This window comes from Drosophila willistoni (assembly GCF_018902025.1).
Source record: "Drosophila willistoni isolate 14030-0811.24 chromosome XL unlocalized genomic scaffold, UCI_dwil_1.1 Seg141, whole genome shotgun sequence".
In the NCBI taxonomy this organism is placed as follows: Eukaryota; Metazoa; Arthropoda; class Insecta; order Diptera; family Drosophilidae; genus Drosophila; species Drosophila willistoni.
The window spans coordinates 8,606,558-8,628,619 of record NW_025814052.1 but is presented as its reverse complement, the minus strand read 5'-3'; the positions used below and the strand labels follow the sequence as shown (position 1 = coordinate 8,628,619).

General features: G+C 36.9%; 3 protein-coding genes and 2 long non-coding RNA genes across 5 annotated transcripts; 3 read left to right on the top strand and 2 right to left on the bottom strand.

Moving 5' to 3' along the window:
* The first annotated feature begins 1,110 nt into the window (after window positions 1-1,110).
* On the top strand, window positions 1,111-2,036 carry LOC111519317. The gene is made up of 2 exons (XR_002724319.2): window positions 1,111-1,204; window positions 1,402-2,036. It is a non-coding gene; the product is annotated as an uncharacterized LOC111519317 (long non-coding RNA).
* A 10,236-nt stretch (window positions 2,037-12,272) lies between these two features.
* On the bottom strand, window positions 12,273-13,198 carry LOC111519315. The gene is made up of 2 exons (XR_002724318.2): window positions 13,105-13,198; window positions 12,273-12,907 (listed from the first exon to the last, which is right to left on the bottom strand). It is a non-coding gene; the product is annotated as an uncharacterized LOC111519315 (long non-coding RNA).
* Window positions 13,199-16,251: 3,053 nt separating this feature from the next.
* On the top strand, window positions 16,252-17,594 carry LOC6648891 (hatching enzyme 1.2). Its single transcript, XM_002071782.3, has 4 exons — window positions 16,252-16,437; window positions 16,514-16,687; window positions 16,740-17,176; window positions 17,415-17,594. The coding sequence occupies exons 1-4, from the start codon at window positions 16,278-16,280 to the stop codon at window positions 17,592-17,594; spliced, it is 951 nt and encodes a 316-aa protein (XP_002071818.1). The 5' UTR covers window positions 16,252-16,277.
* Window positions 17,552-20,443, bottom strand: LOC6648890 (serine/threonine-protein kinase fused). Its single transcript, XM_002071781.4, has 5 exons — window positions 20,239-20,443; window positions 19,411-20,174; window positions 18,725-19,345; window positions 18,094-18,656; window positions 17,552-18,032 (listed from the first exon to the last, which is right to left on the bottom strand). Exons 1-5 carry the CDS (start codon window positions 20,347-20,349, stop codon window positions 17,683-17,685), a joined length of 2,409 nt encoding a protein of 802 aa, XP_002071817.1. The 5' UTR covers window positions 20,350-20,443; the 3' UTR covers window positions 17,552-17,682.
* A 111-nt stretch (window positions 20,444-20,554) lies between these two features.
* On the top strand, window positions 20,555-21,985 carry LOC6648889 (nucleoporin Nup35). The gene is made up of 2 exons (XM_002071780.4): window positions 20,555-20,821; window positions 20,882-21,985. Exons 1-2 carry the CDS (start codon window positions 20,641-20,643, stop codon window positions 21,787-21,789), a joined length of 1,089 nt encoding a protein of 362 aa, XP_002071816.1. The 5' UTR covers window positions 20,555-20,640; the 3' UTR covers window positions 21,790-21,985.
* Window positions 21,986-22,062: the final 77 nt, after the last annotated feature.

Below are 22,062 nucleotides of genomic sequence, written 5' to 3'. Positions count from 1 at the left end.
AAAGATTTGATCCAGGCGGGAGTGCAAGTGAGTTCTTTCGGCATCGATGTCCTCTTCAACTAAAATTTTAAAACCTTTACGAATATGATAGTTTTCCATGTAAAACATCATATCCCAAAATTTTAATAAGATCGGATAAATAGAACATAAGTTATAGTCATTATACATCGACTCTGCTCAAACTCTAACGACAGCGCTGCCAGCAGCCTACTACGTCATTGCTCGAAATGAGCAGAATGGATACACATACCGATGCAACGTTACATAAACTGCGTGATATATGTATATGTAGGAGATGTGGAAGGGCGGTTAAAGTGAAATGGAAAGGGATAGAGTGAGAGCTTGAGAGATTTAAAAATATTGCCAAAGACTGCAAGACTATATTAACTTTGGCAATTTATTATACCCTTGCAGGGGGTATTATGAAATTGGTCAGACGTTTGTAAAGTAAAGAAGGAGACGTTTCCGATACCATAAAGTATATATATTCTTGATCAGCATGAGAAGCTCAGTCTATAGAGCCATGTCCCTCTTTCCGTCGGTGCGTAGCGTTTTACTCAGCCACCTTAAAAGCTTTCGGGATGAAATTTTTTTGGGCTTTTTATTACTCGCCTGAGAAAATCGCCCGAATCGGACTACTATATAATAAAGTTATATAAGAAATATAGGTGAAGGAGTTGAAATTCAAAAATGTGATAGTTTTGGATACAGCTATATGATATAGTCATCCGATGTTTATAAAAATTGGTACAGTGATTTACAGGTATACAAAACTAAAAAATATTTATTTTTATGACAATGGCTTAGACTGTTCGTGACTATTCCATTTGTATGATGTAGATGTTCGATACGGCTGAAATCGAAATATACAAGGCGGAGTTGGCCCTGATCTAGACGGACGGACAGACGCACGGACATGACTATTTGAACTCGTCTCGTCGTGCTGATCAAGAATATATATACTTTATATGGTCAGAGATGATTCCTTCCTTCCACTTCTCACGAAAACTAATATACCCTTTTTGCAAGGGTATAAAAATCGATAAGAAAAATAAACTGTTATGTTCAATTGAAAATAAAAGTAGGCCTTGTGTTTCTTCTGTCATTTTCATTTTCAATACCCCAGATCCGATTCGGATTCATTTCAGTAGCAAAGCAGAGCACGAGCAGGAAACACATCAATTAGTCTCTAAACAAAATTAAGGTAAGTAAAAAAACCCAAAAAACAAAAGGAATAATATCCTGGTAAGTATCGAATTAAAGTAAGAATCATAGAATAAAAAGGGTTTGCCTTAGGATATTGAAAATGGGAAGGCGACACACACACACATCCTCTCACAACTTGCAACAGAACGGATGTTACTGTAATCCTTTTTCAAACTTTTTCTTTTTCTCTTCTAGGACAGGAAGAATCGCAGCAGCCCATGAAGACACTATAGATTGATTGGCGCAAAACATATGTTCAGTGGGGCCATATGACGTCTTATTTGAGCGACTTCAATCTATGGTATTTTCGTCTGCTGCTGCGATGAAGAGCCGTCCATTGTACTGTCACAGGAGTGACCTCATTAAGTTGAAATCCCGAAAAATCCCAAAGAAGTCTTCCAGCAAATTTCAAAAGTTTTGGCATTCAAGGAAGAAACGAGCAAAACAAAGGGCCTGTTCTCTGGGAGTATGGTCACGTAAGGGGGCCGCTGTCCATTCCATTTCCGATTTCATCGAGCGTGGTCTGGATTTAATGTCGCAGCCTAGCATACCGCATGCCTCCTCCATACATCCACACGAGGGGCTTTCTACACTCTCCTCACTCGACTGAATATTCAGTCACTGAATTTTCCCTATTCCTAATACTTACCGTTTAGTCTTTGTGGGTTTTCCATGTCCCTGGCACTCAATCGTGGATGGCTGTACGCATTCGCTACTGGATCCTGAGGATAGCTCACTGACGGATGATTCGCTTCCTTCGAGCGACACAACTTCAATACTGTTTGCTTATATAAAGAAGTGAATAAATTTTGCATTTTTTTATAAATTAATATGACTTTTTATATAATTCATTGTATAATTACTTTACGTCATTATGATAACATTGTAATAAAGGGCTTAAAACGTTTATTCTATAACTTTGCTGTTTTTAGTCCGACTTTATTTAAATTTGTTATGTTGCTAAATATTACCAACAAATTTAAATATAACAAGTTTAATTGCGTCAGTTAAGATGTTGCGAGAGATAAATAGATTTTTTTAATTAATATTAAAATGACAAATTTTGTTCCTATTCCAGTTAATACACCAAATTCGGTGGCAGTAGCTCACGCAGTCTCCGAGATCTACATAGATAGATATATACATACCAGAAATGTTTAATTCACCTCTAATTCTCGTGTTAAGCCCAATTAAAAATTTTTAGTTTGTTTGAATTTTTTTTTAACTGTTCTTGGCGATGTTTTTTCAATTGAAAAATATTAACTTTTTTAAGCTATGAAAGAAAATAAATTAGTTTCCCCGTCGAATGGGATATTGTCAAAATGATCAAAATCGAACAAAAATTGGATAGACTTTGCCTTAAATGTTTGTATTTCAAAATTGAGAATTTTGGGGTTTATCAGAAGGTAACGAAGTTTGCGAGTTGTCTTAATCTAGTTATCAACAGTAAATTTAAAGTGATGGCTTATCATATGATAACAACTTGAGTTAAGTCCTGTAAATTTTTTAATGTATGATCAATCACTTTGTGATTCTTGAGTGATGACGTGAGTCGATGAATAGTGACCAAGTTAGACTTAGTCTTAGACCAACTTAATCCAGTCGGGCGTTCGATTAAGCAATCATCAATATCTGTGTGAAGTGCGTTCATTGCTTCTTTCTCTTTGGCTGTTCCCTTTCACTGACCCAGAGACATCGACAAGAACAACAGCAGCAGCAACAGCAACAACAATGGGTCTGACTATACAGTATTACTTAGCTAAGAATGGACAGTAGTAGGTCAGGTTCAAATGCCAGATTCAGAGTGAAGGCAAAAGGTTCTGAGGTATTTTATTTTAACTGGCATTACCTTGAGGCAAAAGCTTTTGCTTTATGTGAAGCATTTAACCAATTAACGAGTATTTTGTTGTTGATAGATAGATATACTGACTGACAGGTAAATTTTTATTTATTTATTTTTTTTTTGTTGTATTTTTCCTCTTTCTTTCTGCCTGCACTTTCACTATGCGAAAATTACACCAAAAATCTAAGACCCACATTTCCAGTATGTTCGTACATAAATACATACATATGTATACTCTCTTGCAATGATGTGTGCTGCTGTTGTTGCTGTTGTTGTTGTTGGATAGCTTCTTTTTAGAGAACATTTTGTGTTGGTCATGGCAACTGGAAATGCGCTTGGTTTTGCAGCAGCAGCAGCGGATGCAGCATCTATCTATCTATGTATCTGCGATGTACTTGATCTTTTTTCTTATGTCTATTTTTTTGTTGTTTTGTTTTTGGTGGAAAACTTGACACACTTTTTTTCGGTCAACGACATTCCCTTGTCCCCCTCATTGTGCCACCCCTCCATTCACCACCACACACCCTCTTTGGCCAAGCTGGTAGCGCGGAAAATTCGAGGGAAATCGTCGACAACGTTCAAATGCAATTTTCAATTGAGAAAGTTGAAGCGGGGCACAGAGATTGCAAGTTTTAGACAAGCGATGACGATGATGTTGAATGTTAAAGTCGGTTCGAGTCGAGTCGAGTCAAGTTGAGTTGAGGCTTTTCCTTAAGGCGGTAATTGACTTCCTGCAACAGCTAACAAAACGCAGCAACAACTGAGAACATTTTCTATTACACTAAACAACACACACTAAATCCAACTTAGAGTTTCCAAAAAAACTAAGCTACAACCTAGTAATGAAGTATCATTGCTTATGTAATCATTACTTGGTAGACAGTTCCGATTCCCGTTCCATACATTTGACGTAGCTTACTTTTCTATGGGCATGGTCGCCTTTCTCAGTCAGTTTGAATAAAACAAAGATTACATTAGATACAAATGTAATCACACACATTATCCCTGTAATTTCTAAAAAAGTAATCTACAAAGTAAAAAGCAAGCTACATAATCAGTTACTAATTCAATTACTACTGTTGAGCATCTTAGTAATCGCTTTTACAGAAAATAAAAAAGTTACTTTAAAATTGCCATCAATACGATTCAAACCTACATCGCATTTATAATTTTGTGTTTCTTTCATGGTCTTGACTCAATGAAATTGCATTATCCCAGCCATCAACTCGGATTAGGCATTAGGATCACCTAAGTAAGGGAAATAGATCTTGATCAGTACTTACAAGAACGCTGGTGGGTCACTTATCAGTGCTTACAAAACTGATGCTAACTAAAGCAAGGGTTTTTTTGAATACTGATTACAGCGTTACAATATTCCCAAAAGAGAAAAGGGCTTTTCATCAATGCTTATAAAACTGACGGTAGAGCTTGGACAGTTTCATCGGTGGAAAAGCGAAAGTTTCATCGGCACACAAAACTTATGCAAATGATTGATTCTTTCATTGATTCATAAACGGAATGCTCGGATAATATCCGGCCGGGTTAGGATACAGTATAAATAAAGGCCGTTAAAGCATACAAGTAGAAATACGTTTAATCGAGGAAATATGAAATTTCGGATAACATGGATAAAGGCAAACATAATTATTGGTTGTATGCCCATTGTATTTCTGCAATATTCATGTGGAAAGCTCGATCCGTTCAGTGAGTCGGAATCCAGTCAATCGTTGTCTGAATATTTGAAATTTCACTCAAAAAATGTTAATTTATTTCACTGTTTTTTGTTTTAGTCGAAACTCAAAACTTCTACCAATTGAGTTTGAAACTCTTCTAATAGATTTGTTGATCAGTGTAAATCTTGGCATCTGATAAAACACAATGAAAAAAATATGAATTGATCATAGTTATATTAAGTGGATAAGAAGACTTTGCCAATACCCTGTATATTTACAATTCGAAAATGTTGTCCTTTTTCTTGTACATATAAAAAGCCAGGTGTTGATAATTCTGATAGCACGACAGACAAAAGTACATATAAAAGGTAAATTAAATGCTAATAATCATCACTTTTTGAAGCATCTGATGATCTGAGTGCTTGAATTTGACTGCTACTAAAATGTTTTAAGAACTGTTAAAAACAAATATTTGAGGAATTTTTACTACAACAATCAGTGTGACATAGTATCTGGGAAAAGAACTTTGATTTTTAGTCTTAAATCTGTTCCTTTTTATAAAGTGCTGTACACTCAAATGACCCAAATAAAAGGAATATTTTGGAATAAATATAAAAGTGCCCAAACACTCAATTGCTAAAGGGTATCGAAATTCGTGATAGTAGACTGCCATATGTTTTGAGGGGAGTCTTTGCCGGTCCTTAACTGAGACTTGCCTGTTGATATTGTTGTTGTTGTTGTTTGTTTCTGTTGTTGCTTGTTTGTTTTTCACTTTTGGCCGGCAGTCACTTTCTGCGCCAGTGACCCAGAAACAAGACACAAGAAGAAGAAAAGAAAAAAACAAAAAAAAAGGTGCCTACCTCTTTGTCAGCTGCAATTCTGCGATTCTTTTCTTTTTCGCCTAGAGGAATCGTTGCTTTTTTTTTGTTTTTTAGTGGCGTTGGGGATAGTTAAGCGCATTTGTTTGCACAACAATTGAGAAATACTCAATTAGAAATGAGCCAGGCCTGTAGAATAAAAATCTAGCAAACTTGGCATACAAAAGAAAGAAGAAATAAAAAAAGAAACCCTGAAAGGATTTTTCATTTTAGAAGTTGTTGCTCTTTCTAAATGCCTCGAATTCAAAAATTACAAAAATCTCAATGACTTAAAGGGTACCTAGGACTAGATTTGAGATTTCTTTTTAAATAGTTGCATAACTTAATATTAATATTGTTCAAAAGAATGCAATGCATCGAAGAAAGCCTTATAAATTATATATTCTAGGTCACAACGACGAATCGAGTGTAAATCCACGTGAATCTGCCGGATAGGAGAACTAAATACATACATAATACTGCTTCCATAGCAAAGATAGGTCAAACATAAAGTTTTAGTTCACCAACTTTCTTTTCCCTTATCGAAATTATTTGATAGCCTAATTTTTTGGATATTATTGTCTAGATTTTGACCCTTTAAAAGTTAATCAAAACTAAAATAACTAAAACCATTGTAAATCATTGACTTTTCCATTTCATGTAGTTGGAACTACAGTAGAATCCTATTATAACGACGCTCAAGGGACCGACGATTTTCGTCGTTATATCCGAAAGACGTACCAACTGGAAGCCCTTCCATATAAGTTTGTCTTGGGTTCAACCAATCACTCATCGAACTTTAGTCGTTATAACCGGACGGACGTTATAAGGGGAGTCGTTGTAACCTGATTCTACTGTAGTTTTATGCTTCGTACGGCCATTGCAAGCTCTTGATCGCTTAGCAAAGTCTGATATTATTATAACTTGGTGGCTATTTGGACAACCAGCTCACGTGTAAAATTTTACAAGTGTTTTCAAACGATTTAGATTTAAATTTTTAGTTGGATTTTCTTATATATGTACATACATACATTTGTATAAAAGTGTGTACAATATTATATTTGATCTGAAAATATGACTACAATGTCATCTACCTAGCTTTTATAGGAACAACCAATCAAGAATACATATTTATTATAAAACAATAGATTTATTGATTTTAAATTAATATTGAAAAATTTGTTCAAAAAATGTAATACTAATTGGTGAATTACACGTGAGCTTCTCGAATTTCATTACGATGACAATAATTGTAAGTACTTATCTCAGATAAAAAGTTTTGGGTATACAGTAGAGGTGCATTGGCCGCGAAATCTGGCCAACTCAATAACAGATCATTTTCGGTCCTTTTGGGCTTTTACCTAATATACCAAACCCGCTTCCTTCTTCTTGGCTGAATCGCAAAGTTTCTCCTAGTTCACTCTCGTTTTTCCTTCTTAGCTCCTTCTTCAAAGTTCATCACCGATTTGAACGTCAGCCTTATTATTAGGCTACAACTTTGCTTGATTTCATCAATATCTAAGTATTCAGTAATATATCCTGTAGCTATTAAGTGTGACAAAAAATTTTAAGGGAATATAAACTGTAGGCTCCCTGATTTTTCCTTCGGTTAGATACAATAATTCGTTATTGGATTGTCCTTGTTTTCTTTCCATACTTTTCAAATCTGAAATCCTTAAGGATTAATTAACTATTTTCCTTGAAAACTTTCTCATCAGTTTTATCTTATTTTGTTAGTTTGTTAGTTAGCGGAAAAAAAATCTATACAAAATGAAAAATTGTGTATAGAAATTGTCTCCACCACGTTCGCTAACATGGATGCTCCCAGCTCACTGATTTTTTTAGTCTTATTTAGCCAAGTTTTTTGAAATTCAAAATACTTTTGGAGATATGAGGTTTTTTTGTGAGGCAATGTTCTCGTCATTTGAAGCAAACTTTCAACGTCAAACTCATTTTTCTCGAAACCACTTATATTTTAACTGGCGACAAGAATACGTCCCGTAGCTCTGAACCGATTTTAATAAAATAAAGGGAAAATCGAGCGTAAAGCTAGAGAGATGAAATTTGATGACTGTATCATATAGCTCCCATAGGAACGATCGGTCGAAAACAGTGACTTTAATCAATAACTTTAGTAATTTTCACACAATTGCCCTAAAATTTTTCAGTTTAATGAAACTGTTAATGACTGTGTTAAATTTGATCAAAATCGGATGACTATTTTAAAAGCTGTCATATATACAGAATTGACTTCATATTTAAGATGATATTAAAAAAAAAACTATTGCTACAATTCGATCCGAAGAGGCACAGATCATGTTACGAAATCCTTGCTTGGGCGCCTTCGAGAAAACTTGCATATGCCTAAAATTGCATATCCCCTCTAATTCATCTAATCTATATTTCTCGAACACAATAACGTTTAGCACTTGCACTTTATTGAAGGCTAACAAAGCGTAAGTGCGTTTTCATTAATTGCTATGTATAACAAGATCGGAATGCACCTGCAAGCTGAACCTACTAACAACTTCTGCCTTAAACCAAAATGGCACTAAGATTTTTTATGATATTTATAACTTAGGACAAAAAATACAACAAACGTTAATTCGCGCCTTGTTTTGGTTACGCCCAAATTTTGACACTATAAATTTCTTTAAAGCATTAGAAAATTAAATGTGGATTGGTTCAAAAGTTACATATTTTTGCCAGTAACTATATCGAAATCAGACATTGTGCGTCGTACAAACATAAAGCCGTTAAAATGTATGTAACAGCTTTTCCGACCCCATAAAGTATATATATTCAAGATCAGTCTCAACAGTCATGTCGATTCGATTTAGCCATGTCCGTCCGTCTTTCCTGATCTCGTAGTTTATAAAAGCTAGAGGCACCAAATGTGCAGGCAGATCAAGTTTATTTCAAAATTTTGCCACGCCTACTTCCAAGTTTGGGAACTAATTAATGTTGTTCTTTTTTATTGTCATACCAAATTTAATAAAAATTAGCCTGACAATAGCCAAGTTATGCAAATAAACGATTTTTACTATATGGGCCATAACACCGTAGTTGGCCGTTGGCTGTTGGCGGCGCTAGAGTGCTGATGTGAAGACTTATGTACATGTGGTCTACGAAATTTGAAAGATTCTTTCACTTCAATTCAACTACTTCATTTAATTTTTCAACTTCAAACTGTTCTGTTTTCAAATGATAATTTTTTGAAAAAGGGTAAAAAAAAACTGGCTTCCAACCAACCCATAGAGCTCTCTAATCTCTATATGTGTACATATGTATGTATGTATTTCTCCTGTGGCATTTCGCTCTTGAATTCGATCCTTTGAACAAATGAAAGGAGTTTTTGCTTTATTTTTGCTGTGTCTCCCGATTTGTCTAACGGGGGAGACTTATTAATTTAACGCTCATCTCCATCTCCCCCTTGCATCTGTTTAGGAATGTCCCTGAACTTGACAGATCGTTAAGTCGCCCCCTGCTGACCCCTGGCTTATGTACGACTTTCGCCAACAAAACCAAATACAAAATTAAAACATCTCCAATTTTAAAACCAGAAAAGATTTCACCAATTAAACTAAAAGAAATTTCTTGAAACAATTTTGTAAAGTGGCAAAACGAAAAAAAAAGTAAATAAATGAAAAAAAAAACACAAAACACAAAAACCAAATGGGAAGCAACCAGATATCGGAAAATGCATTCAGTCATGACGTGTTGCCGTTGTTATTGTTGTTGTTGTTGTTGTTGTTGTTGTTTTTGGTGTGTGCCACTACTGACATACTGACTGTGGCAACAAGTGTTGCATGTGCGAGAGTGTGTTGGTGGAGATTGTTTTTGTTGTTGATGCCAAAAAAAAAAAAATGGAAAAAAATTTGTTGACCATGAACGTGAAAAATCAGTAAAGTGAAACATAATTGATTCAGGAAGGAAACTGCCGTAACTGGTTTTCATTGGTGGTGCAGTTGCAACTTTGCATTTAGGTGTCGTAACAGTTAAAAACATCTTTTTTTGTTTTGTTTTGTTTTTAATTTTTATTTATTTTTTATGTTGTTGTTGGTGCTTTGCTTTTCCGATGATGGGTGAAATTTTTCTCGTGGCTTGGCATTTTTTTTTTGTACGTTTCTGGTGTACAAGGAGTTGTCAGTGTAGAAACAGCAACAGCAGCATCATTACAATTGCATACCCTAACCTGAGGGAGCATGTAAAGCCAGCAATGTAGATGGACAACAGATGCCATGTGATCGATTGCGAAACTTCTTTTCCACTTGTCTTGGTTAAGGGGAAAATGGGAAAGATCCTTTCACCAATAAAGTGACTCAACCTAAAGAAGCTTTTCCCTTAAATGCGATTTTTTTTTTTGGAATAACTAGAGTATTTGATGTTCGTTATGAAAAGAAAGGGTTTTCTCTTTTTTATATATTTTATTTTGCTGTTGTTGCACTTGACATTCGCTTCGGCTGCAGCTGATATGTTGATGACAGTTTTGTGTCAACGACAGCGATGCGCTAAAAGGAAGTGGAGAAATCTGACATATGTGGTCAAGACAATTTAAGTAAACAACAAACCAAAAAAAAAAAAAAAAGAAAAAAAAAGTGGGAGACAAAAAGGAAAAATGTACAAAACAGAAATTAACTACACACATACATAAATTTGGGAAAAAATGAAACGATTTTCCCAAATTGAATGCAATGATCGAATGCTTTGTAGCTAGTACTCAATTTTTTTTTATTTTTTGCTTAGGTCTAGTATTTATACTAATAATAATAATGCAATGAATTATCTCCGACAATGCAAATGGTCAATAATCCAAGTTCAATAAAATAGCTTTTAAGTTACGGTATTTATAGTATACAAGTCATATAACAATATAACAGTAGAACAGTGCAGAAATGTTATCTTTCTTCAACTGATTCAGTTAAAAAAAACAAATCTAGAAATCACAGTTGATAAACCCTTTTTATATCCTTGTATAAGGAGAGGGTTCTTTGAAATCGATGAGATCAAGATTAGCGGAGGGGACGTTTCCTACCCCACAAAGTATATTGTATGTACATACATACATATATTCTTGATCAGCATGAGAAGTCAAGTCAATATGTCCATCTGTGCGTATGAACTTCATGTCTTCATTTAGAAAACTGCTGGAATAAAATTCGATATTGCCTTAGTGAAATCAAGTTTGAAAAGACGTTAGATCACTATAATATATAGCTGCCATAGAAACCAGCGATCGCAAAGCATCGAATTTCTTATATTGAAAGATAGATATATCAGAAAATAGAAGTATAAAAGCCTTATTAAAGTAGGCTTAGTAAGACAAGAGTTTTAAATGCGAATTCAAAGATATTCAAATTCAAAACAATTGCATAAATTTTAAAAATCAATTGAAATTTGGTCTATACCAAAAAAACTTTTACTTGGATAACTTCTTACTTCTTTGGTCGATTTCGAATATATTTCAAAAAGTTATTGCTCAATTCAGACGCAATTGAAAAATTACAAAATTATTTTCAAATAAAGACCTTCTTAAATGGGTAACTTTTGTGAATTAATATATGTAGTAAAAAATTAATTTAATAAACAATATTTAATTATTTCACTGTTTCATGCACCCATAAGATGAAATGTTATATAATCGTCGCCTGAATACGTTCAGACAGAAGAAATCTTTTCCGACCACAAAAATATATATATTCTTGTTTAGCATTAATAGTCGTGTTGGTCCAGTCATATCCGCTGTCCGTATGAACATCTAGATCTCGGAGACTGCGAGAGTTACTGCCACCGAATTTGGTGTATTAACTGGAATAGGAACAAAATTTGTCATTTTAAAATTAATTAAAACCAGAGGGCCGGGGCTAACTTCGACCGCGTCAAAGTTTGAATACCCTTGCAACTTTTATGGTAACTCTTTCCTTACCTATAGCCATCAAAGTGAAAAGACGTTCAAGCTAAAAAGGCTAATGTTTGCGAAAGAACGGCCTACAATCTTAGCATAGGAAAAAACTAAGATATTGATCAAAGTCACTGTTTTCCACCGATCGTTCTTATAGGAGCTATATGATATAGTCACCCGATCTTGATCAAATTTGGCATAGTCGTTTATATGTGTAATTAACTCACCAATATTAAATTTCATCACAATAGCTCAGAAAATAACGAAGTTGTTAAAAAAAGTCACTGTTCGTGACTTTGCCATTTGTATGGGAGCTATATGATAAAGTGATCCGATCCGGCTGAATTCGAGCCTGCAGTATATACAAGCCTACATGCAAAACAGCTCTGTAGCTCCAACGGTCTAGGAGGAGTTTGCGTTGATCCAGACGGACGGACAGACGGACAGACGGACGGACGGACGGACGGACATGACTATTTCAACTCGTCTCGTCGTGCTGATCAAGAATATATATACTTTATATGGTCGGAAATGCTTCCTTCTATGCGTTGCACACTTCTGACCAAAATTAATATACCCTTTTTGCAATCAATTTATCTCTCGCAACATCTTAACTGACGCAATTAAACTTGTTATATTTAGATTTGTTGGTAATATCTAGCAAAATAACAAATTTAAATAAAGTCGGACTAAAAACAGCAAAGTTATAGAATAAACGTTTTAAGCCCTTTATTACAATGTTATCATAATGACGTAAAGTAATTATACAATGAATTATATAAAAAGTCATATTAATTTATAAAAAAATGCAAAATTTATTCACTTCTTTATATAAGCAAACAGTATTGAAGTTGTGTCGCTCGAAGGAAGCGAATCATCCGTCAGTGAGCTATCCTCAGGATCCAGTAGCGAATGCGTACAGCCATCCACGATTGAGTGCCAGGGACATGGAAAACCCACAAAGACTAAACGGTAAGTATTAGGAATAGGGAAAATTCAGTGACTGAATATTCAGTCGAGTGAGGAGAGTGTAGAAAGCCCCTCGTGTGGATGTATGGAGGAGGCATGCGGTATGCTAGGCTGCGACATTAAATCCAGACCACGCTCGATGAAATCGGAAATGGAATGGACAGCGGCCCCCTTACGTGACCATACTCCCAGAGAACAGGCCCTTTGTTTTGCTCGTTTCTTCCTTGAATGCCAAAACTTTTGAAATTTGCTGGAAGACTTCTTTGGGATTTTTCGGGATTTCAACTTAATGAGGTCACTCCTGTGACAGTACAATGGACGGCTCTTCATCGCAGCAGCAGACGAAAATACCATAGATTGAAGTCGCTCAAATAAGACGTCATATGGCCCCACTGAACATATGTTTTGCGCCAATCAATCTATAGTGTCTTCATGGGCTGCTGCGATTCTTCCTGTCCTAGAAGAGAAAAAGAAAAAGTTTGAAAAAGGATTACAGTAACATCCGTTCTGTTGCAAGTTGTGAGAGGATGTGTGTGTGTGTCGCCTTCCCATTTTCAATATCCTAAGGCAAACCCTTTTTATTCTATGATTCTTACTTTAATTCGATACTTACCAGGATATTATTCCTTTTGTTTTTTGGGTTTTTTTACTTACCTTAATTTTGTTTAGAGACTAATTGATGTGTTTCCTGCTCGTGCTCTGCTTTGCTACTGAAATGAATCCGAATCGGATCTGGGGTATTGAAAATGAAAATGACAGAAGAAACACAAGGCCTACTTTTATTTTCAATTGAAAATAACAAGTCAATTTTTTTTTATCGTTTTCTATGCCCTTGGGAAAAGTGTATATTAGTTTTAGTGAGGAGTGTGCAACGAATAGAAGGAATCATCTTTGACCATATAAAGTATATATATTCTTGATCAGCACGACGAGAAGAGTTTAAATAGCCATGTCCGTGCGTCTGTTCGTCCGTCTAGATCAGGGCCAACTCCGCCTTGTATATTTCGATTTCAGCCGTATCGAACATCTACATCATACAAATGGAATAGTCACGAACAGTCTAAGCCATTGTCATAAAAATAAATATTTTTTAGTTTTGTATACCTGTAAATCACTGTACCAATTTTTATAAACATCGGATGACTATATCATATAGCTGTATCCAAAACTATCACATTTTTGAATTTCAACTCCTTCACCTATATTTCTTATATAACTTTATTATATAGTAGTCCAATTCGGGCGATTTTCTCAGGCGAGTAATAAAAAGCCCAAAAAAATTTCATCCCGAAAGCTTTTAAGGTGGCTGAGTAAAACGCTACGCACCGACGGACAGAGGGACATGGCTATATCGACTCAGCTTTTCATGCTGATCAAGAATATATATACTTTATGGTATCGGAAACGTCTCCTTCTTTACAAACATCTGACCACTTTTATAATACCCTCTGCAAGGGTATAAAAATAAAAATAATTTTTTTACCTCACAAAAGAAATGGGAAATTACAAGAGTTTTTATTAATTAATTAATTATTAAAATAGTCGAAATTCATGAAGTTCGATTTGTTCGATGTTCTCATGACGATATTTCTCAATGTTTACTAATCAAATTTTATCATATAATTATATGAAGCTGTCTTTAAGAAACCTTTTCAAACCTTACTTAAGTTGGCAAAATGTTAGCAAATAAAATAAATTGAATAAGCCCAAATTAGGTAATCGCAATTTCATATCGTAAAGTAAGGCCTATAAATACTTTATTAAATAGTTTTTGGAAGATAAGCCTAACAGCGGGTTTCAATAATTTATTAATTCTTTAATCATTTAAGATTAATTTTAAATACTGTTATGAGAATTATTATTTCGATTATTAGAAAACAGTAAACAGTAATATATGTACAACGATGCATCGATTTTAGTCCGATGTTTCAAACACCATCGATTATTACCCTTGAAACCATCGATGAACTGTCTATATCGAGGTTTTTATTGAATTTTACATCACTATATACTAGATATTTTAGTTTTAAGCGTTCAGAAATTATTTGCTCAAATGTTTTGCCATGCCCATTTTCGCCCCGTAATGTGACTAAAAGAAACCCTATTTTATTTGTACAACTTTTTCGGAGTCATTTCCGAAAAAACAAAAAAATTAGCAGGTTGTCTGTAAGTTCTCTCATCAGCTGACTTTGCTAACCACTCTGGAATTGTAAGCTCATACCATTTCTTCAGCACTAAAACCAGTTGTGAATTTTGAACTTTTTAACTAACGCATTTGCATACTTTAATTTGTTATTAAATATTGACTTTAAATGAAATCGTAGGTATACCATACACCACTAAAGCAAATATTTATTTTAAATAAATGCATTTTCACATGCTTTTTACAAGCACATCTTATTGTTAATATTCCCCTCACTCCAGCATACGAGCACCCTAGCGCCGCCACCACCCAACGGCCAACTCCGGCCTTATGGAAAAACGTTTATATGCATAACTTGGCTATTTTTTGTCCGATTTTGATCAAATTTGGCATTTTGCTGGATATTAGTATCAAATTTAGGTGCACAAGGTAGAAAATTACGGGAGATATTCGAGATTTTCAAATTGCGGAGTCGGAAAGGAGCGTGGCAAAATCTTAATACATGCAAAATGTGCTAATTTACTAAGCAAACATACATACTAAATATGGTGTCTCTAGTTAGAATAGTTTTTGAGATAAACGCTTTTTTTAAATTGCGGGGGCGGAAAGAGGCGTGGCAAATATTTGAAATAAACTTAATCACTCTACATACTACAGGACCAAACACCAAATTTGGTGGCTCTAGCTTTTAGAGTGTCCGAGATCTATGTATGTAGGTGTTCATCTAGGTGGACAGACGGACAAAGCTAGATCGACCCGGCTGTTGATGCTGATCAAGAAGATATATACTTTATGGGGTCGGAAAAGCTTCCTTCTGCCTGCTACATACATTTTGGCGACTTTAATATACCATTTCACCCTATGGGTGTATGGTATAAAAAGGATAGTTAGGCATGTAAACTTTTTTCACTATGTGTGTTTATGTGCTTGTTGGAATGAGCGGAATAGCGAGATATACCTGGTATGCAGGATGTAAATAGAATTTGTAATATGTACATGCATTTATCTTATCTTATGGTCGTATAAAATTAAAACATTTGTTTCACTTGCTTCATTCCTTTGATTTTGGCATTCAGAAAACCGATTTTTTGTCTCGAAAAGTACATATATTTTAAAATGTTCTGCCTTCAAATAGCACCTGAGAAAAAGGAAATATGTAATAAAAAAAACCATTATATGTTGTCAACATAAAGTTGACAATTTGATTTCGTAATCCATATATTTGGCAATGAAAACCTGGCACTAACCTACGAACTCTTTCACCTACAGGTGTGTACAGTGGGCTGTACTACTGTATATGCATATGTTCGAACCACTGTAAGTACCATCGAATGACTGTGCTATTTTTATATGCGCACACTGTTGCCACTGATAACCCAATATCCCAGTTAAATATTTATAAAATCAAAAGCCATAAAAGCACATCAAGAAAAATGTTGAAAATAGTGGAGAAAGAAAGACAGAGAGAGAGAGAGAGAAAGAAGAAAAGAGTATATACGTATAATAAAAAGAAACACAAAAAAAATATATACATACATAGATATGTAAATCCGTTAGGCATGAGCTTGGCGTGGGCGGAGGGGCCCGCCGATCAATTACCAACTCATATGCATGTACATACTTTCAAATTGATCGTATAAAAGCCAAGACCCATACAGGGCCGCGTTTCTTTCAACTCCAAACAATGTGGAGAGCGAGTGAGCTTCTTATTATCATCATCATCTGTTGTTGTTGGCCCCTATTGATTGTGGGCGTGTCTGCAGCTGAATTAGCCCGATACGATCCGCCCGTCCCGCCCACACCGAAATGGGGCGCCAATATGCAAATGTTACGCCGGCATAACAGTGAGAAAAGAATGACCAAGAATACCTTTCAGATAGGCTCTTTTCCATTTCAATTAACTGATTTTCGCTATTTGAGGTGCCGCCTTCAATTTCTGGACGGAGGATAGTGATACGAATATCTGGGAACACTGTGGACTCTTTGAGGGTGACATAATGCTCCATCGAGAACTTTTGCGCAATGGTTTGCTCAATGAACGTTTAACCTGGGAGGATGCATCAGTACCGTTCTATATAGATCCACAGGATTTCAGTGAGTATGCCATAGAAGACTGAAACATCAACTCATTCCATACCCCACACAGCGTCTAATCAGACAATGACTATACTGAAAGCCTTTAAGGAATATCACGAACGCACCTGCATACGGTTTCGTCCTTATGCCAAGGGCGACAAGAACTGGATACTGATCAAGGGCAACTATTCCGGCTGTTGGTCCAGTGTCGGACGCCGCCAGGGTGGGCAAATACTCAACTTGAATACACCGAAGTGTGTAACCCATGGTGTGGTGGTGCATGAGTTACTCCATGCATTGGGTTTTTATCATCAGCAAAGTGCCACCGAACGCGATGAGTATGTGAAAATCAATTGGGAGAATATTTTGGATGGACATGCTCATAATTTTAATAAGTACGCTAGAACGCATATTACAAATTTCGGTGTGGAATATGATTATCAGAGCGTTATGCATTATAGTTCGAAAGCATTTAGTAAAAATGGAAAGGCCACAATTGAACCTCTGGTAAGTGCCAACTATCCTAATCCTAATCTATGTGTAAAACAACAAAAATTCTGACAATCTTTCTTTATAACATTTATTTTTACAAGAAAACAAAAAAAAATACATTGGAAAGACTTTAAAGACAACAAAACAATGTTATAAACTATCTTCATATACTAAACATTAAGCATAATTGTCAGATTTTCGCATTTGTATTTGTATATCCAGTTCAATTAATTTCGTAATATATTCTCAACAGGATCCTTATGCCTCTTTGGGTCAACGTCGAGGTCTCTCCGATAAGGATATCTCCAAACTGAATGAAATGTATGAACAGGATTGCAACGAAAGTTATTTGTTAAATTTCGATCGTTTTGGCAACTATTTAGATGATCTATTAGACTATTTTCAAAACAATTTGCAAGATCTTTTCGGTTAGAGATTAAGTAAGAATAATAATCAGAACTTATGAGATTCGATACGATGCGATGCGATGCAATGTGTGATTCGATTTGATTTGTTTGCTGTTAGGCTAGAAAAAAACTAAATTGACTTAGTTCGTCCAGGGTTTGGGCAGCCTCCAGACGCAGCGGTGGACAACTATGTTCTTCGGCCAAGGATTGAAGAGCACATTTCAAATCCGTCGACCAAATGCATTGGACACCGCGTAGACTGAAACGAGCCAACAGACGCAATAGCTGGCACGACCTTTGACGCAGCAATTGATGTTGACTCTGCAGTAGAGCTGATAAATGCAAACGGGGATTGAATATGATCTTCTCCACTAGCTCAGCGTTTTCGGGTAGCTCACGAAGCACACAACAGAATAGGGCCAACATGCAGCTGGCCAGGCGAACGGCTGACGAGTGCTTAAAATCTGTTATAAATTATGAAAGGAATAAGTCTCTTTTTGATTGATTTGCACATTTAAAACTTACCATGGGTTAGGATATTAATGAACAAATCGTTTACGGCCAAAATGGCGACAGCATCACAGAATTGACTTAGAAACTGTTGTTGCTGATGGGCCAAATGACAGACCAATTCATATAGACTGCAGGCCGTATTCATTTCCTCGGCATTTAGTTCATCAATGCTACGCAGAGTGCGACTCAATGAGTTGCCAGCGCCAATTGTTAATGAATCGTTTAAGTGTTTTTGCGATAAAAGCAATTTGCAGGCATACATTAGATTGGGCACCAATTTAACATCTATATAGACGCTTTTAATGGCATCGAGCACTAAATGCGGTTCGGCTAACACAAATGGCAACGATAGCAATTGCGCCACACTGTGCAAAACCGATGGAATGGCCTTTGAGTTGCGCAAAGGTGCCACAATAATACTGACCAAATTATGTTGCTTCAATGAATCGAATTCGCCATCAAGTAGTTCCTGCGTGGAACGATTTAGGAATGCCAACCATTCATCATTCTCAATGGGTGGACTCTGTGACTCATCGCAACTATCCCAACCGGGCAACAAGCATGGTGGAGTATTGCTAAATACAGAAAAGGATACAGATACAGATGCATATAGCAAACAAGTTATTGAGAATTCACTACTCACTCATTGCTAAGTTTATCGTCCTGCGTTGAATGCATCGATTGCTTAAGCTGCTCCCTGTCCCTAGGCTTTCTATCCTGTGTCAACATCTCTGTTGTCTTACGCTGAACATCTACATCGATGCTCTGACCCAAGCGCAGTGAAAAATTATCCAGATTTTGGCTCAACTTGCGCTTTTCTAGATCCTTACTACGCGTCTGCTTTAAATTCACCGATGAAGCAGGAGCAGCAGCAGCAACAGGTGCATTTGGCTTCAGCTTTATGGCACCCTTTACCATTGTTGGATGCTCTACTGGAAAATTGTCATTGAGATGATTGAGTATCATGTTGGAGTTGCCACTGATGAAGCAGGTTTGAGAATTAATCAATGGGGCTGGTGCTGCTCCAGCGCAAATCGCACTTGGCACTGGCAACTCCCTCAGCGAGTTCTCAGCAAATGGAACAATAACACGAGGCGCCATGTTATCCTCGATGTCAGTTTCAAGTTGTTCTATATCACTGGGAGCTATAGCATTGATGCTATCTCGGGAAGTACTAAGGTTCTCGTTAATCACAGCAGCAGCTGCCGCATCGCTTAGCTTAAGGGCAGCCAGAACATCAACTAAATCCGCTGTACAAGTCTCACTGAAAGGTATCACAAATTAGACACGTTGATACAGAGATAAAAAGGTGACACCCCCAAAACCCACCTGGACGATTTTGTGGGAGCCACTTTATGGTCTTTAGTTTGCCGTGGGGGATTGATAAAGGGTGATTGTTGGGCCAGCTCCGCTTGAACTTCGGCTATATACAATTTGCCTTCGATAAATGGATGGCATAGCAATTGTTTCCATGGCATGCGCATATTGGGATCCTTCTCCAGCAGTCCCTGCAGGAAAGATCTGCATTCACTGCCCAATGTGCTTGGCCATTTGACATCCTCGTGCTTAATCATTTTCACTAAATGCAGTATGGAGGTGGCACAAAATGGTGGCTGACCCGCCATACTCTCATAGGCTATGCAGCCCAGTGACCAAATATCCGCCTGATGATTATACGGTTGCTCGGCCAGTAGTTCGGGTGCCATATAGAGCGGTGTCCCCTTAATGGAGGTCAGCACATGGGTCCCCATTGTCATATTTCTAGCCAAACCAAAATCGCATAATTTCGCATTCATCTGCTCATCCAATAAAACATTTTGTGGCTTCAGATCGCGATGCAAAATGCGGTGGGAATGCAAATAATAGAGAGCGGAAACCAAATGAGATATCACACGACTTGCCTCCGTTTCGGGCAGAGATCCATGTCGAGACAGATACCGATGCAGGTCAGTAATGGCGAATTCCGTGACCACAAATAAATCAGATTTCGATTCAAAGGATTCAAGCATTTCGATGACATGCGGATGCTTCAGACGCGCTGGTATATCACATTCTCGTCTCAGATTCTTTAGTTCACGCTCGGAGCGGCCTCTCTGCAAAGATTGAAATAACTATATAAATACACTTGTTGCGTTTGGTTAGTTCATTTGCTCTCACTTTTGATATCATCTTAATGGCCACCACTTTTTTGTCCTTTCGTCGCTCTGCCTTGTACACACAACCAAATGAGCCTTGACCCACCATCGATTTTACCGCATAGCGGTCCATTTTCTTCTAATTATTTTCTTCTTTTTTTTTAATTTGTATATGTTTTTCTTTTTGTTATCTTTTTGGCAACAACAATTCAATTCGCAAAAGGATTTTCTGTGCCCTTCTGGTATTTTCATCGACTTTTTGGTATTTTTGTGTCTTTCTAGTATTTTATGTGTGGCCGTTGCAACCGCACACCAACAACAAAATCAAACTCAACGAATTTTTTTTTTGCTACTCTGGTAGTAATTTTATGTATATACTTTCGTACAATCAATTGTTTTATTTTGTGTTTATTGCTGTAAGAAAATGGAGCCAATGAACTTGGGGAGCCCAGTAAACAGCCCAGGTGCAATTGCCGGCGGTGGCAATAATCAGAGTCAATATTTGCCGCCATTTCTGATGGGTGATCCGCAGGCATCTATGACGCCGCACAACAACACATTGTCACCCAAGCCGGGATTAGCGCGCGGCTACAATGTGGGATTTGGTAAGTGACCTGCCGATGATCAGCTGCAACTAATCATAACTAACTAATTGAACATTGCAGTCACCTCACCAGGTGGTGGGGGACCAAGTTCAGGGCAGCAGACGACACAGGCAGATTTTAGTCGCTCAATGAACTTGAGTAGCCGCTCTTTGTTTGGTGGTGGTGTAGCGAGTGGAGGAAACGCCTCAGCAAGTATGACAACCGGCGGCGTTGGCTCAGGCGGTCATCAGGCTGGACCGCCAACGCAAGGATTATTCGATTCATTACGGGATGTCAGCGCCGGATCTACCCCGCATCGAAACCATTTGATGGGGCTTCAGAATCAGCATCATCTGAATCAAACATCAAGTCAACATAATTTCAGTCTCAATCAAAGCTATCAAAACGATTCGTTTGCACCCAATGCTCCGAATGCCATAAATGCCTCAATGCGTGCCTTGTGTTCGCCCCTGGGGGCAAATATGTCGTCCATCCCGAATGGATCTGGTGCTACACCATCCACTATGCAATTTAAACCACGAAGTGCTGATTTCTGGGTAACGATTTATGGCTATTCACCCGGTGCCAGTTCAATGATTCTGCAGCATTTCACCGTCTGCGGTACTATAGCCGAAGTGCAGCATGCCCCACAGAATGGCAATTGGATGCATGTGCGCTTCTCGTCCCGCATCGAGAGTGATAAAGCTTTGAACTACAATCAAAAGGTAATTGCCGGCAATGTTATGGTCGGTGTGACGCGATGCACAGATAAGGCCATTCTGGATAAGGAGAATTGCAATGCCAATGCATTTAACGCAAATGTATCTGAGCCATCCGATACGCTGGGTTCACCCAAGGTTCGTCCCTTTGCCCAACAATCGTATCAGTTGGCACAAAGTGGTAATACAGTCTCGCCCACAAACAAAAATGCACCTCAAAAAAGTTCTGGATTAGTTAACAAGGCAATGGACATGATATTTGGATGGTAAAAGCCACAATGTTTGCAAATTTATCATAGCTCAAATAAGATTTAAGCCCAAAAAAAAAAGAACATTTAATAAAAGAATTAACAATGAAAATCCGAGATACGAGCGAGATAGTTTGAACTACGAAATGGGTCATCCACAGCCAAAAAGCCAGTCCCTAGCACGTCAAAAATCAATAAATTTACAAGTAATAAATGAAGTTAAAAAGTTCGTGTAGTTTTTATGAATTCAAAAGACAACACAAATTGTTTTCTACTTACATATTAATATTTATTG